This window comes from Sminthopsis crassicaudata, chromosome X, assembly GCF_048593235.1.
Source record: "Sminthopsis crassicaudata isolate SCR6 chromosome X, ASM4859323v1, whole genome shotgun sequence".
Lineage (NCBI taxonomy): Eukaryota > Metazoa > Chordata > Mammalia > Dasyuromorphia > Dasyuridae > Sminthopsis > Sminthopsis crassicaudata.
In genome coordinates, this window is record NC_133623.1 from 64,623,763 (window position 1) to 64,640,521 (window position 16,759).

The window sequence follows — 16,759 nt, forward strand, 5'->3', positions numbered from 1 at the left end:
GGCTTGGGCAAAGGTGCGGGGGTGGGAGATGGAGCATCTCGTGGCAAGAGTGGCGGGGCTGGCGGGCGGGCGCCGTGGCAACCGGGCTCGGAGGCGGCGGATCCGGGAAGGAAGGAAGGAAGAAGCCTGGCCGCCGGACCAAGGCCCCGGGGCTCCGGGGCCACAGGTTGCCCGGGGCCCGCGGGGGTCCGGAGGGATGCGCGGGAGCCGGAGGGAGGGAGGGCGGGGGCCCCGGGCCGGGAGCGGCCCGGTGGGGGCCGGGGCGGGGGGGGGGGGGGCGCGGGGCCCCACCGGGGGGCCGCCTCCCGAGCGGGCCGGGCCGGGCCGGGCCGGGCCGGGCGGGCGGCGCGGGGGCGGGGCCGGAGGGCGGGGGGCGGGGCCGGAGGGCGGGCGGCGGGGAGCGGCGGGGAGGGGCGGGGGAGCCCGAGCCACATAAAGGAGCGGCCGGCGCGCCCGGGGCGGCTCTTTCCTGGGTGGGGTTTGCCGAGTCAGATCCGTTAGCAGGAAGCCGAGCAGCAGCAGCAGCCGCAGCAGCAGCCTCCGTGCCTCCGGAGACGCAGCCAGCCCCGGACCCCCGAGCTCGAGCCGCGGCCGTCGCCCGTCTTCACCGCCCGCCGCGAAACTTCGCCAACTCGCCCGCCACCATGCCCAAGACGGTGAGTGCGGGAGCGAGCGGCGAGCGCGTGGCCGCCGGGGCGCGAGCCTGCGGCGGCTGCCCCGGGGGAGGTCGTCGTGGAGTCCGCGGCCGCTCCTCCGTCGGGGCTTCTCCCCCCCACCCCCCCGGGCGGCGGGAGGAGCGGGGGCCCCCGCGGAGCGCGGCCGGGGGCGGGCCGGGCGCGGAGTTCCGGCCGCCGCCCCCCCACTCGCGCCCGGGGCCGAGGCCGGGCAGGGCCGGGCGGCGGAGCGGGGTGGGGACGCCCCGCCCTGGCCAGCCGGCATCCCCGGGCCGGAGGCTTCCCACGGTGCCAGCTTCCCTTCCCCGCTCGTCGCGGCCGCCGGAGTCGTTCGGCATTCAACAGGCACTCGCGCCCGGGGGCGGGGGCTCGCAAACTTCGGGGGAGGGGTGGCCCGGAGCCCAGGGGGTCGCGCGCGTGGCGCAGCGGAGGGGCGCTTCCTGAGCTGGCCGGGAGCGCGGCGGAGAGCGTGGCGCAGGACCCCCGCCTTCCGTGCGGGTGGCCGAATGGGAAGGAGGACACCCCAAGGGTGCCCGGACACGGCTTCCCTTCGGGGGTCCCTGCCGTCAGGTGCTCTTGTCATTTGCGAGATGAGGAAACTGAGGTACAGAAACCGAAATGAAATGGCCAAGGGCTCGAGTTCCGGGCACTTTCTGGCACCCCCCAATTCCCCTAACGAGGTGACTGCCCCTCTCCTTGGGAAGGAAAGGAATTCCGTCTCTCCCGGGACGAACCCCCAAACCAAAGCTCCCCCTCGATTGGGCTGGGCTCCTGGGGGGGGCTGGGAAGCGGCTCCCGGGGAGCCCCACCTTTTTTGGAGAGGCCCTCGCTTTCTGATCTCACCCGGGCCGTGCCGTGGGGAGGCGACTGAGGCCTGGGGGAGAAGAAGGGGAGGGGGAAACTGTGGCCGCATGCCTCGGCTATGTGTGTGGGGAGGGAGGGGTGGGGTGAGTAAGCCCTGCTTATTATTATGCAAGTCACCTCTCTTCCTCACCTGGCCGCCCGATCCCGGGCCCGGAGGGGGGAGGGGGGCAAGGGTACCTCCCAAAGTCCTCCCCCGGGACCCAGGGAGGCTTCCATGGCTGTTTCAGGCCTTGATCACCCAGAGTTAGCTACCAAAACGCAGCCGAGAAACTTTACTGGCTTTGGGGTCCCCTCTCCCCCCAGTGCTCTGTATCTCATGCTTCCAAGTCACCTGTTGACCTCAGACCCATCCTTTAAAACCCAACTCTGGGCTACTCCTCCCCACTTTCCTGGGACTAATTATGCTGTGGTTTGGCCCCCCCCACCCCCACGCCATATTCTGGGGGTCAGTGGTCTTGCATCCATCCAGCCCAGCCCCCCAAACCCAGGGGGACGGCTGCAGATCGGAGCCCCGCAGTGTGGAGAGCTTGTGGGTGGGGGGGGGTGTGTGAAATGTAAGCGCGGGCTTCCGGCCTCACCCCAGCCTGAAGCTGTCTTGCCTTCTGGGAACCCCAGTGTTGAGGAAACACCCTAACTTTCCCCTCCGAGGAGTTCTGTGTCCCTCGTGGCTTTCTTTCTACACAAGCACAATCCATGCCCAAGTCCTCTGTGCACCTCGCCTAGAAAGTCTCTTTGAGAACACAAGTGGCACATAGGTGCGCGCGCACGCGCACACACACTCCAGCCTCTGTCTCCTCGGAGCTTTCCAAGAGCCCCGAGGCTTTGGAGGTGGGGATTTTCCTGAATAGTTGGGGAACTCCGACAGGATGGAGAGATGAGGCTTGTCTGTCTCCATGGCCTTTGTTAATCGGGCTCCCGAGAAGTAAAACAAAAAATGACTCAAGGTGGGGAGAGCGGCAGGAAATTGTTAGGTGGGAGGTCATTGTTAGCCCTTGCTTAGAAGAGGTGGAAGAATGGGGCTGTATCCTTTAGCCTCACCACAGGCCTGAGAGAGAGGGAAAGCCCGATTTCCTCTGAGAAAATAATGGAGCCTTAGTTAGGGGAAGTGACTTGTCTAAGATCACCTGGCCTGCAAAACCAGGATTCAACTCGGGTGTTTGGAGACCCGAGACCCAAAGTGGGGTTTTTTGATGTCCTATTTCTACCTCAGTGGAGGGGCTTCAGGTCTGGAGTTTGAATCCTGCCTCTCTTTCTGTGGGACTTGGGCGAAGTCGCTTTATCTTCTGCATCCATAAAATGATGACTTGGGACTGGCTGACTTCGAAGATTGCTCTTGGCTCTAAGGCTTCCCAGCTAGGCCAGGATGGCTCAGGGACAAGGGATGCTGGGTGGGGGGTGGGGGGGCTGTGTTGCAGTGGGTGGGGCCTGGATGGGACTGGAATCTGGAAAGATGGGAGGCTTCAGGAGGGCATCACTTGAGGCAGCTTGACTGGGTTGGCTCCCTGCTAATGAAAGGCCAGGGTCGCACAGCCTCAGTGGCTGGTGAAATGGATCATCCTGTCACTTTCACAGTGGCCGAGGCTGACGTGGGGCTGCTCTCTGCTGCCTTAGCACCATCCTGGAATCCCAGCAGTGGCCTAGCGGGCTCCCTGGCCCGGCCTTTCTCCCTCCTTTCCCTTTTCCCCTCTTCCCCCCCCCCCAAGAAAAAGCCCATTTTCTCTTCTGAGCAGGGTTGGGGGGGGGAGGTTCCCAGGGCAGAATGGTGAATGATGGGAGTATGAGCTGTCTGCAGATGTCACTCACTGCAGAACAAGGTGCTTCCTGTTAACTCTTCTCTTAGCTTTTTATGCTGGGAATCCAGGGGCACACCCTAGGCTACTTCTCACCCTTTAGCCAATCACATACAAGAGAGGGGGGCTGCCTTTCCTCTCCTATAGGGGAGCTTCTGTCCATTTCTAGAATATGAATGAGCAGGGGAGGGAGGAGGTTGGTGGTACTACTGATAATGGAGGGAGTGGAAATGGGTTTAATTCTTCAAGCATTTATTAAGCATCTTTTGTATGCCTTTGGAGATTAAAATAAAATTCAAGGCCCTGCTTCCTGCCTTCAAGAAGTTTACATTCTACTGAAGGGAGCAATAAGTCAATATTAGTGTAAAGGGCAGGGAACATCCACCAAGGCTTCTTCTAGGTGGTAGCCATTGGGTTGGGTCTGGAGAGAAGCCTTGGGCTGGGGGTGGGGCAGAGGGGGACAGGGGAGGACAAGAAGGCTGGAAGTGGAGGGGGGAGGGCTGCAAGATTTCTTCTGTACTTGGAGTATTTTGCAACTATTTAAAAATTAAAGGTCTCTTTCCCCCCCAAAAAAAGATAAATTTGCCTTGTAGTCTTATATTTCAGGGTCAAAGAATCAAAGCTCCATCCCTCCTTTTCCCTTCCCTTTCTCCCTTTCTTCCCTCCTTTTCCCTTCCCTTTCTTCCCTCCTTTTCCTCCTCTCTGCTCCCCCTCTTACTTTCCCTCATCCCCTCCCTCCTCCTCCCACTCTCTTCTTCTTCCCCTTCATCCCTTCCTGATGGGAAGGCCTTAGGATTCATACAGAGCCCTTTGGTTTTTAATTGTTAGGACGTTGTGGAACTTAGAAACAGGTGCCCCCAATTCTGCCCTTGTAGTTTTTTCAAAGCTCCTTAAAGACTCGAAGACTAGCAGGCCCCAAGGTACAAATGAACCAATTCGTGGAGGGAAATGAGAAGAGAGAGGTGGCCCTGGGGAGAGACCTGAGGACCAGGGCTCCAAAGGCTTCAAGAGTCATTTTAGCTCTCTTCCACTCTGTTCCCTCATCTGGAAAATGGGGCTAATAGCACCAATCAGCTCCACCACCCAAGATCAGCAATATCTGAGATAAGGGCCAGGAAGATACTTTGTAAGACTGTGAGAGCTGTTAACAGCCATTGATTGTCTCCCCTATCCCAGGGGGCCCTTCCTTGGGAGCAAAGGATGCAGAAAGCCTGGAGCCATTTCCTAGCTGTGTGACTTCCCCTTTTGAGGCCTTAGTTCCTTCAACTGTAAAAACTGGCACAGCTGATCACGGAGAATCAGTCCTCCTCTCAAATACCATGATCCTCTTTTCTTCTGGCTATCCCTTGATCATCTTAAGTGCTAAGGTCTGTGGGATCCTTTTTGTGAACAGTAAAGCATAGTTAAGGCAGAGGAGGGGGAGGTCACCTATAACCTGACCAGCCTTAGTCCCCATGAAGCTGAAAGGCCAAGACTCAGAAGCCACCTCTTAATCCTTGGGCCAGCTCTGCCGGTACTCTGGAAGGGCAGTGGGGCCTTGTGCGCCACCTCTGAGGGCATGGGGTGTCCTTGAGAGAGCCCAGGAGTTAAACAGGGCCTTACTCCCCGCCCCCCAACTCCCTGGGTGACTGAGAAGGCTTTGGTTTTTAACCTTGAGGTGTGGGGGTTGAATCTGGTGATCTCTGAGCCCAGATTCTGGCCCTAGGATTTTATGTTCTTTTCAGGCTGGCTGCTCTTTCATTTGGAAATGGCCTCAGTGGTACATCTGGCCTTGCACAGATAAGCTCAGCTGTATGAAATAGCTCCCCCCTCCTACCTCCTGCTTTCCTCTCCACCTCTCTCTTCCTCTCCTACTCCTCTCCCATCTCCCACTCCCCTCCTTTCCATCCCTTAGCCATCTCCCCATCCTATGTCCTTCCTCTCTTCCACCTCCTTTTCCCCTCCCATCTCCCCCTCCCCACCTTCTTCCCCTCCCATCTCACTATCCTCCTTCCCTTCCTCCTCCCATCTTCTGCTCTCCTCCCTCTCTTCCTACTCCTCTCCCTCCCTCTTCCCCTTTCCCATCCCCATCTCCTCCTCCTCCTCCTCCCTCCCACCTTCCTCATCCCCTTCCAAAGTCAGGAGTTTGGAGTTTCCCTCTAGTTACTTCAGGGGCAGAAACAGTGAGGGGGCTGGTTTTGTCCTTTGCTGCTTTGGTTTCCTGCTTATCTCTGCCCATTTCATGCTTGGCGGAGCCAAAAAACCCAGCTTTTGATTTCAAGTTCCAATTTGTGGTAAAGGAGTAGGTCTTGGAGGGAGGGTTAGCTCAGGACTTGAGGGGGAAGGGGAGGATGCAGAAGGCCCGAAGGAGTGGGATCACCCTTCCCAGGAGCTTTCCCTTCTCCCAGCCCATCCCTCGGGCCTTTGGAGTCCTTAGATTCAGCAAGGGCCCAGAACTGTAGTCCTGTTGAGCTTTTTCTGGAAGAGTGTGAGTACCTTGGTTTCCTTCCTAGTCTTGACTCCTGACTTTTTATATCTTTTTTTTTTTTTTTTTTTTTTTGGTAAGTGACTAAAAACCCTTTCTTTGTTAGGAAATGAGTCGATTAGACAGTCATTTTTGAGGGCCTGATGAGACATCCTGATGGAGTGTTTAGAATGGAGTAGTTGGTTCCAATACTGCCTCTGACTCATCCTGACAGTATGACCCTGGGCCAGTCACTTGGTTCTCCAAGAGGACCATGATACCATGTGACATGCAAGTGAATTGGATTGAAGTGGGGGGGTAGATCGTTTGTCTCACTTTCTCCTCCAGAGCCATCTGGGTCCATCCGGCCAGTGACTTGAGATGGCCCTGGATGCAGTTTGAGGCCCTTGGGCTTTTTTAAGCTTAGATTTCCTAAGGGTCCATTTGACTGAGGCAACACCCATTCAGTGATTCGGGCTGCCTGGGAATTGAAGCAAAGAATCTCCTTTCACCTAGTTAAAACAAACCAAACCAAAACAAAACCCTACTAAATAAATCTGGGAGGGGAAGGCCTTCAGGGTTTCTCTTTAAATCTAGGCCCTGGCTGTTCTCTCTGTTGAGAAATCTGCCCTGAAGGTGCTGACCTTGCAGTGGTCACAGTAATCCATGCCTCAGCCAGGCTACATCCATGAAATCACCAGGTCTGGAAGGAGCAACAAGAAAGCCGGTCTCTTTATCTGGCCAGGCCATTAGGACAGCGGTGCTTTGGGCCTGTCTCGAGTCTTCAAGCCTTTCAGCTCCAGGGAGAACTAGGGACTGAGTGTCCTCCCTGTCCAATTAGCCTTAAATGAAGAGCCAGTGGAGGTGGAAGAATTGCCAGCTCCTCATTCTGCAAGGGCCAGACAGCAAATGAAGGGATTTCATGGCCTTGGAAGAATATAGAGCTGAGCTGCGTGGGTATTTGAGCCCGCTTCTGCTGGAAGGGAGGGGAATGGCTAACGAAAGTCTCTGGGTTCATGGGAGATTTCTTAGCAAGTGAAAACTCACTTGATCACGAGACCAGACTGGCCTTCTCCTTGGAATTCCATGTTTTTCAAGAGCCCCAGATCTTGTTCTCTTTTTCTGGGATGGGGGGGCGGGGGGGGCCGTTGAGAATGGACAGGAGCACAGATGGGGTTTATCACATGTGTCATCCGTAATTTACAGAGTCCTTCTGAGGAGAGTAGCCTTTTGGGTAAGTAATATTAACTTCAGTTTCTAGCCCACTTGGAGTTGGGGTCCAAGTCTTTCTCCCCACCCCCTAGTCCCTCCTGAGTTGATGCCTTAAAGGAGGTAAGTGGCTTCTGATAGACTTAAGGGAGGGAGTAGAAGGTGGGAGATGATGGTCTAGAAATCATTTCTAGATCCATTTGTTGAGTGCAAAAAGGAAAAAAAAGAAAAAAAAAAGATTATTGTTAATTCTGGTTTTCTGTCGCCTTCTATTCCAAACATTCCCCTCTTCCTTCCTCTCTTCAATGAGCTATTCCTGGTAACAAGAAAATAAAAAGGAAAGGGAAAAAAAATCAACATATTCCCTGGAGTTTGACAGGGTATGCAGCGCTCCTCACCCGAAGCCGCCACCCCCTCAAATTTCTGAAAAGTTAGGGGTCTAGTTTCTCATCTTCTCCCCACAACTTACAAACTCTTGACAGTTCTGGGAGAAGGGCCGGATTGGGGAGGGTGAGCTTGTAGTGCCAGAGAAACTGAGGGCTTAGACCTTAGATTCCCAGGGCTGCTCACTCTCTTCATGAGGTAGTCAAGACTTAGACTGTGTCTTTCCTCCCCCTGGGGCCCCAGATTGATATCCTGGCAGATTTTCCTTTCCTGCCCTGCTAATAAGATAAGATGGCCCCAGCCACATGGCGGTGGGAAGGCAGCCTAGGGCTTTTAGGCCTTGGCGGATGACTCAGTTCTTCTGAGGACTTGTAATGACTTCCCGCCCTTCCTCCTCCCTGCCCCCCCCCCCCCATCACACACACTTTTCCCTCCCCTCCCTCCCTTTTTGAGCACTGAGCTATAAATATGTATTCACATCATTGGAGCTGGAAGGGGCCCTTAACGGCCATCTCGGCCGGCCCTCTCCCGAACAGGAATCCTGCCCGCCCCCAAAGCCTCCCCAACAAGCGCTCTCCCGGATTCCCCTTGAAACCCTCGTCCCGCCGCTCGGGCGGGTTTGGGGAGGCAGGGCAGCCTCCTTTGGCCCCATCTTGTGAGACGACTGTGCCGAGCTCTTGAACTCGCCTAGTCGATCCCTGTGCCCGTCTGGGCTGGGCAGACAGCAAGAGGGAGGCTTCTGTGAAGGTGAATATGTCACTGAAGCAGGGCTGGGGACCCGGGCAAGTTCTGGTGTCGGCCCAGGGGCCCCGTGCTGCTGTGGGAGCAGAGCGTCCCACCACCGTTTATTGGGCCACTCCAGACCAGGCCGGGAATATCTGACTTTACGTCTCACATCTTCCTATTAAAGTGACCTTGGGAAAATCATTTCCTCTCTCTGATCCCTAATTTCCTCACCTATAAAATGAGGCGGTTGGACCCCATGGCTTCGAATTAGGGAAACCCAGGTTGCCTCCAGTAAGCTAAATTGGAAGCTGTGGATTCTATAACACTTTTAAAGCCATTGCTCTCGAGTTGCAAGATGGGGGAACTGGCCTCGTTCTGCCACCACCTGTGTACCCCTAGACTAGTTTCTTCCCTTTTGTGAACTTTACTTTCCTCATCTGTAAAATGGAAATAATTACACAGTGAATGATGAAAATGGTTCTACAGATTTTTATGGTGCTTGATTTTGAGCAATAATTTTGTGGCCTACTCCCCCCCTTCTAAGTGAGTCGGTTCAGAGGAGGGCAGGGGCTTATGGGGGAGAAGCAGCTGGAGAGGGCGGGGCAGGATTTGGCTAGGCATTGGACCACCTCCTGGTAGGGAAGAAGATCTCTGAAGGTGGCTCAGCTGGTTGCCAGGTAAGTACAGTTTCTTTCAGGTGAATTAAATTGTGGTAAGTAAAATCTGGTTTCTGAACAGCAAATGGAGCGGCTCAGAGATGAAGACGAAGGTACCTGGGCGGTGCTCTCCAGGCCCTGCTCTGGTGCCAGCAGCCAAGAGCCCTCCTGTCTGGGTGTCTACATTTGATTCTGAAATATACCCTAAAGGGGCGGCACCTGTGACTCCCAAGAAGTGGGGTGGGCCGTGACGGGTCTTGGTAACCCTGGGAAAAATCTAGTGACATCTCTGTTCCATCTAGGCCTCTGCTCTCTCTAATGGCCCAACGGTCGGAAGTCCCCTTTAACTCTGACCTGCTCTAATTTCAGAGGCTCGGGAGGGAGGGGTTAGAAAGGAGGAAGGCCTGTGTCAACATTTCCTTCCTGATTTTCTATCTTCTACCTCAGATATACCTAGATGTGGCCCCGGCCTGGCTCCTTTCCTTCAGGATTATGGAGATAAGCCTCCCTTGGTTTTTCCCCTTTCAGAAAGGACCTGAATATGGGTGTGGGGAGACTGAGGTGGGGAAGGACTTCTCCGATGCCAGATCTGGAGGAAAAGACCTAAAGTGTCACAGGTCAGGATCAGGAGGGACTCTGACAGCCTTTATTTTTACAGAGGAGGCAACTGAATCCCAGATGAGGGAAATGATTTATTCAAGGACATACAGTCACCTAAGGAGCAGCCAAGCTCAGAACTAGGGCCAGGTCTGGGCCTTGACTAATTCAACCCCACTAGAGTGAAAGGTTCTTGAGGGCAGGGACTGGCTTTTGCCTCCTTTGTATCCCCAGCCTTCTTAATAATAATAAATGAGCACCCTTTTCCACAATAGCCTGCTGAAATTAAAGCTTTATTAGCAAGTAATATGAAAGGGAATGTTGGGACGATTACTGATCACCCAGCTTTTACCCAACCTTGGACAGCTCAGTTAGCTCCCAGAACTCCTAACTAAACTGGCAAGTAGTCAGAGAGCCCCAGAAGACATTTCTCTATTGAACTGTGTCATCTGTGTCACGGGGGGCTCCTCCCAGGGCTTTGTGGCCATTGGTTGGCCGAGATCTGGCTCTCATTTGACATTAGGAGGGCTCCTAGTTCCCAAGCTCTTGTACGGCACATACAGGACTCCCTCAGAGCAAGTAATCGGGTAGTCAGTTAACAAACTGCTGGCCCCCACCGTGCATCGGCCCCTGTGCTCGAGGAGTTTCTATCCTTATCCCCACCGCTTTCCCTTCCCCCTCTGGTGTCATTTTCCAAAGGGCCCCAGGTTCCCAGAAGGACTGGCTTAAGGTCACCTGACAAGTATTAAGTCACCTAGGATTCGAATTCAGGTCCTTGGAGGCCAAATCCCAGCTCTTTCCACTAAGTTGTCCCAATAGGGAGGGCCCTGGCTCAGTGAGTTCCCGCCTCTGCTGCAGCACAGATGTTTGCTGGCATTGTTAAGTAGGCGGGTTGGGAGCTTGCCTCTTGGCCCTAGGCCAGCTGCCAGAGGAAACCAGTGACTAAAGGCTTCCTCCAGGCACTGTTCAGTCCTGGGTCTCTTCCTGGCTCTCGAGGCCTCCAATCTGCCTTATTTGACTAGGTCCCCATTCCTTTCCCCAGCCCCCCCCAGTAGAGAACCCCTCGGGAGTTAGAGCTGGGGAGACCAAGCTCCAAGCTTTAGCAGAAGTGGGCAGAAAACAAGCCACTTAGCCAACATCTCGCCCTCGGCCAGGTCTTTGGACTCGGAATCCAGAGCTTTTCCCCCATTCTGCCATCTGAATGATATTTTTCTCTCCCAAGAGTTGGTTTGCCTGCTCTGCAGTGGGAAGGAAGGCCGGGCTTTACTTTGAATTGCTTCAGCTCCCCACTCAGCTTTCTATTTGCTTATCTTCCTTTCTGTCCTTATCTTGCCTCATCCAGCTAGCTCATTGCTGACATTTTTAACCCCAAGTTTAATTGAGCTTAGAGCTTATCCCACTAGGCCACAAGTGGGCAGGGGGATGTCTTTGTGGGGAAAGGGAAAACAAAGGTACTTCTCCCTTTGCTGGAAAGAAAATCTGGGATTCTTAATCGCACGCGCGCACGTGTGTGTGTGTGTGTGTGTGTGTGTGTGAATCCTGTGAACTCGCAATGATGTTTTAAAAAAATTCATGATTGGAGGAAATGTAAAATTTCAGTTAGAAGTTAGTTAAAATGGAGATTCTTTTCCCCCTCACATCCAAATTCAGGCACTCCTCCCTCCTTGGATTCTTTCCATGGATCCCGGGTTAAGATCTCTTGCTGTCCGTGACATCTGCCATGCCGTATTTTTTGTATTCCACTCTCGGGGCCTCCGGCCCAAGTCCTCCCAACTCACTTGAACTGCCCAAGCACCAGCTACCTCAAGCTGGGGTTGACTCCAAGAGGCTGGGCCTTCAACTTTTTAATTTCTTTCCCAGGGTGCTTTGAGATTTGGCTTTCCTCGTGATGGATGGCAGCTCTGATAAGCTTTTGAGTAACTGTTCTCCGGGCTTTTTAGGATCATGAGCTTAGAGCTGGTGAGGGATGCTGGGAAATAGCAAAAACTCATTTGTATTGGACTTACAGAGCCCTTTTCCACACAGAATTTCACTTGATCTACTTTGGAATCGGGTAGCCTGGATGTTTTGGGGACAAGGAATCTGAGCCCCCAGAGACGTGACTCGGGGCTAGTTGGTGTGGTGAGAGAGGGGGAGACACGCCAGCCCATGGTTCTTGACTAGAGTTGAGTAGGAGGGGCCTATTCCTAGGCTGGCATTTTTTCTTGCCCTAGGTGGCAAGGGACAAGTTTTTTTTTTTTTTTTTTTTTTTTTTGTTGTTGTTGTTGTTGTTGTTTTTTCTCTTCTTCCAACTCCTTCATAAGGATTGCTAGATTTAGAGTTGAAAATGGCCTTAGAAGACCATCTGGTCCAATCTCTTCAGTTTATAGAGGAGGAAACCATTAGGCACATGGAGAAGACTTGGCCAAAGTCATATGTAGGATCCTAGATCTAGGACCCTCAAATGTCATTGAGTCCAATCTCCTTTTACATAGGAGGAAACTGAGGCTAAGGGAAGGGAAGTGACTTGCTTAAGATCACACAAGTGGGATTTGAACTCAAGTCACCTGCCTTCAGATTCAGTGCTCTTAAGTACCTAACCAGTGGCCATGGACCTAGCACCCTCAGATCCTAATTTGCTTAAATAGGATCGACTTTGGAGCTTCCATAACCTAGCATTTCAGGAAAATCCTTGGAGCTAAAGGTCCAGACAGAACTTAAGATGATGAACCTGGGACCCAGGGATTGGCAATGACTTTCCCAGGGTTACATGGAGGGAATGAGGAGAAGGCGCCATCTTGGGAAAATAGGAGAAGGCCTAACTTTGGTTTTATAATCTGGGGCGAGGTCTCCCCCGAGCATTCCAGCCCATGGGCTACTGTGACTAGCTATTTTTGGTCAACCCTGTGAGCCTCCTTCATTCTGAATGAGTCACTGTTTCTCGGTCCACTTTCCTGCTAGAACTTAAGCCTGAAAATGGCTGCAGGTGCAGAAAAGATGGCGTTCCTATGGTACATAATTGGGAAGAGCTTAAAAATCCCGGCCCTGTGAGATCTCGGACAAGTCTTTCCCGCCCTCTTCAGCCAAAGACCGCATGCTGGCTATCAATGGATTCTCCAGCTCTAATCATTGAGAGTTCCTGTGGTGGAGGGGAGCCTGGGCAAGAGAATGGGGATGTAGCCAAATAAGGCAGGTTTGAGACCCCAGCAGCCAGCTAGCTGACTTCCTTTTTGCACTCCCTCCCCTCCAGATCCTCCATACCCCAACACAAGCCACTGGCCTTTCTCTGGAAGGCCTGGGAAAGTCCTTTTGAGTGGGCCTGAAATCCCTGCACTTCCTTTTCTAGCTCCATGTGCCTCTGGCTGAGTCACTTCTGTCTGTGTTAGCCGGGCCGGCTAGGTAGGCCGGGTCTGTCTAGAGAGAAAGGGAAGGGGGGGGGGGGTGCCGTCGAAGGGCGGAAGGCTCTTGGGAGTCGCTGCGAGGCTCTGCTTTGGCCTTGGACTAATTTGGTGCTTTGGAGCCGTTTCTTTGGGCCTGAAGTTGTGCTGAGGTAATGAGGCTGGCTTCTGGACTTCCTGTGACTGCTAGTCCCTCCAAGTGGCTGCCTGGGGAGTGGGGGGGATGGGCCGGGAGGCTGTGCTGGTGACTCACCCCTTCCCACCCTTCCTCTTCTTCCGGGCCAGTGTAGCAGAGCCAGCCGGGACACTCATTTCTGAGTCAGAAGGCCCTGGGTTTGAGTCCCAGTAACTTGCAGCAAGCAGCATTTTTAGCTATGGGCAGATAAGTGACAGCAGCCTCTCCATGTGGCCATCACATGATATCAGGCAAGTCCTTTTAGGGCTTCACCTCCCCCCCCCCTTTTTTTTTTAAGTCATTTTAGAATATAAAATGGAGCTTGGAATTTTTCCCTCCTTTGCTTAGTAGATTAGATCCCATCATTGAGGCTGGTTTGCCTGATGGGTAGAAAGCCAGCCTTAGGAAGTCACTCTCTCTGTCAATACCCTCAGACAACTCTTCAGGGGGAAAAGACCCGATAATGGAAGAGAAGTTCCTGTGCTCAGGAAATTACCTGCTCATCCCCTCCTCCATCTCCCCAGCACGCATAAATGGGAGTAAGGGACCCTCCGAAGCAGCTGGGGTATGGTTAACTCTGGAGTCGGGATCTGCATCCAAATCCTGGTGTAGGACCTGGTGCCTCAGTTTCCCTCCTCTGTCAGAGGGAAGTAGACTAGATCCAGTTTGTGGATCTCAAGATCCCCTTTATACTCTTAAAAGTTAACGAAGACCCTCTCTCAAGAGCTTCTGTTCCTGTGGAATAGATTTCTCAGTATTTACAATCTTAGCAATTGAAACGTCTCAGTGTTATTAGAAAAATGGTTTTGACCTCTTGGGGATCCCCAGAGATTCCCAGACTGCATTGGGAGAAGCACTGACCTAGGCTCCCATCCTCTGAGCCCTAGAGGGTGAGAGCTGTGAGACTCTAGTTCCCAGCAAAGCCCAGAATTCCAACGTGGTGCTATCAGAGGCCTGGGGAAAGATGGGAACTTCAGCTTGCCTTTTCTCTCTCCCATCTTGGAGAGAAGTGCTAAGGGTGGTTTAATGGGAGCTCTAAGGACACAGGACACAGGACGGTGAGGAAGAGATGGGCCTCAGATCAGAAGACCTGGGTTTCAGTCTTGGCTCTGAAGCTCCGGCCGCCCCGACTTCTGAATCTGTCCCCTATAAAACGAGGATATTCTTTATTGGTGGGAGTATTGGGGAGCTAGGTTGGTTAGGGAGCTGGCCTAGGAGGACCCTGAAGAGCCTGGGTTTGTGGGTTGCCCTTGACATACCCTGGCCAGGTGAGCCTGTGGACAAGGCCCTTCACTTTGTGATTCAGTGATGAGAAGGTGCTGGCCCGTATTGGGGGAGGGAAAGCCCTGTAGCAAGTGGGATCCCACAGCTGACCCAGGATCATCTCTCAGGCCTGTTGTAAGAAAGAAAAATGCTCTGGAAGCATTAGGAAAAAAAAACTTTCTTCCCAGGACCTCTGTCCCAGAAAAGTCCCTGGCCCCCTGCTCATGTTGACAGCAGGGCCTGTGCGGCTATCCTGGGGGAGGGACCTTTCCCTTCTAGAAACTGCCCAGGTTCATTGGGACACTCGGAGGGAGGGAGGCAGGCAGGCAAGCAGTAGCAGCTCTCTTTTAACACTTTCTGCTTACGGCCTCTTTCCAGTCTCATCTTTTTGGCTCTCAGTGGTCTCCCCGGGAAGGAGGCAGCCTTTCACAAAGGACAAAGTAGGCCTGGAGAAGGGTCAGGGGTTGGTTAGGGGCAGATTCTGGGCCACAGTTAGGAACCAGGTTACGTAAGGAAGAGTCTAGTATCAGTGGGGACTGATAAGGGAAGCCTTGGCCCCAGAGGCCTGGTGACCTGCAGGAGGGGGCCCTGGAGCCCTGCCGTCCCCGCTATCCCCCCCCCCCCCAAGTAGGCCTTCAGCCTTTGTGTGAAGGCCCAAGGTGGCTCCCTCCACTTGTGGGCAGCTCTGAGGAGGATGGCCTTCAAAGTGGAAGGGACCGGCCAGATGGGCTAGGCCCTGGCCCTTGTTGCTACTTGGCCCCCTGAGGCCAGGCAGACTTGTCTAAACCATCTTCAGTGTGAAGGCAGGCCCTCATTCTCCCTTTTTCCTTCGCCCACAGTCTTCTCTTTTCCCTGTTCGACCAGTCCTAGTTTTCTTGGCAGCCTGTCGGGATACCTTGCTACAAGGGGAATGGGAGGATAGAATGGAGCCCCCTGATTTGAAAGGCAGGAGCCCCCTTTTCCTAAAGAGGAGACTTGCCTGGCCCTTTAGGGACTCTGAATCAGTAGCAGTCCCCAAGCCAGGAGCCTGGGCTGACTGATTTTTTTCTTTTTTGAGGGGGTGGGGTGGCTATACCAGGGTCTATTGGCTTGCACAGCCAGGGAGGTTAGGGTCTTGGGTTTGAATCCTGGCTACTTCCTGCCTTGGGAACTTTGGGCCACCTTTCTGCCCACTCTGGGCGCCCCCCTCCCATCTGTGAAATAGATGGAGCTGATGAGCTCAAGAGTCCTTGCCACTTTTTTTTTTATTTTAAATTTTTAAAAACTTGCCAACTCTTAAGGCTTCTTTGATCCCTGATCTAGTTTTCTGTTGGGACAGGCTGACAGGCCTGAGAACCCCAGGGGGTGGACATGCTTTAGGTGCCATGGCCAGGAGAGGCTCTGACCTGTGGGGCTAGGGAAAGGGGATCTTTGAACACTGCTGTGCTGGACATCGGAACCCTAGCAGGTGCCCTCCTCACACCACAAAGAGCCCATATGCTGGCAGACCCAGAGAAACCGAATTGCCAGGTGGGCAGCTCCAAGGGTCACCTTCCGTGGCCGACACTTGTCTCCTCTGGCAAGCAGGAAATGTTTGTCGACCTCTTCTCGTAGGCGCTGGCAGCCCCTGCTTAATGCCCTGGCCATCTTAGATCTGAACACTTCCAGGAATTGCAAGGGCCTTGGAGATCAGAGACTTGCCCCCCCCAAAAAAAAATCCCCTAGGTTATCACTATCATTTCCTAGTCATTAGGAAACTGAGTCCCAGGAGGAGAAAAGAATTTTCTGTAAAGAACCTGTAAAGAAAACCTTCCACATTTTACAGAGGGGGAAACTGAGGCCCACAGAGGGGAAGTGACTTGGTTGTCACCAGCATTGGGACTAAATTTTAGATTTTAATCTGAAAGCAAAAGTTTTTCTTTTGACTTGGATCTCAGGAAAAAAAAAAAAAAGGTGGTTTCCCCTATCATTTAAATTCTTGTAGAACACAACCATGGGCAGTATGAGGCAGAATAGGATACTAACTAGAGGGCTGGAGAGCTGGGTTCGATTCCTGTCTGACATATTCTAGCTGCACAGCCATGACCAAGTCACATAATCTCTCTATCTAGAAACTTGCTCACTGGGAGGGAGTTTCGATACCAGCAAATTAGAGGTCCCCAATTCCTCCTTCCCCACCAACACCTACGTGAAATAAGTGTTTTACACTATTAAACACGATTTGGTCGTTTGATCTAGTTGGCGGTGGAAAGAGGCTATAGACAAAACTAAAAAGATAATTTATAATATCATCTGGAGATGTGTGAAAAAATAGGAAATGCTGTGAGTCTAGAGGAGGACGGGGTCGGTCCTACCTGGGGGAACTCGGCAGAGGCTTCGTGGAGGAGGGAGCATTTTTAATAGCATCTGTAGATGTGTGAAAAAAATAATAAATGCTGTGAGCTCCGAGGAGGAGGAAGGTGTCGGCCTACCTGGAGGAACACAGGCTTTGTGGATGAGGTAGCATTGGAGCCTGGCTTCAAAGGGGGAAAAAACATGGCCACAGACTCTATTTAGTTCATTAAACCTTACCAAGTACTCCCTAGGATTTTGGGATTAGGGCAAGAAGGGGATTTAGCAATC

At 53.3% G+C, this 16,759-nt stretch overlaps 1 protein-coding gene across 2 annotated transcripts in view; it reads left to right on the forward strand.

Moving 5' to 3' along the window:
- The first annotated feature begins 461 nt into the window (after positions 1-461).
- Positions 462-16,759, forward strand: part of LOC141548558 (moesin) — a 73,838-nt gene continuing 57,540 nt past the window's right edge. For both annotated transcript variants that reach the window (XM_074277534.1, XM_074277535.1), the window contains exon 1: positions 462-656. In XM_074277534.1, the coding sequence (XP_074133635.1) occupies positions 645-656 (12 nt within the window). In that variant the 5' untranslated portion in view covers positions 462-644. The remainder of the gene's footprint in view (positions 657-16,759) is intronic.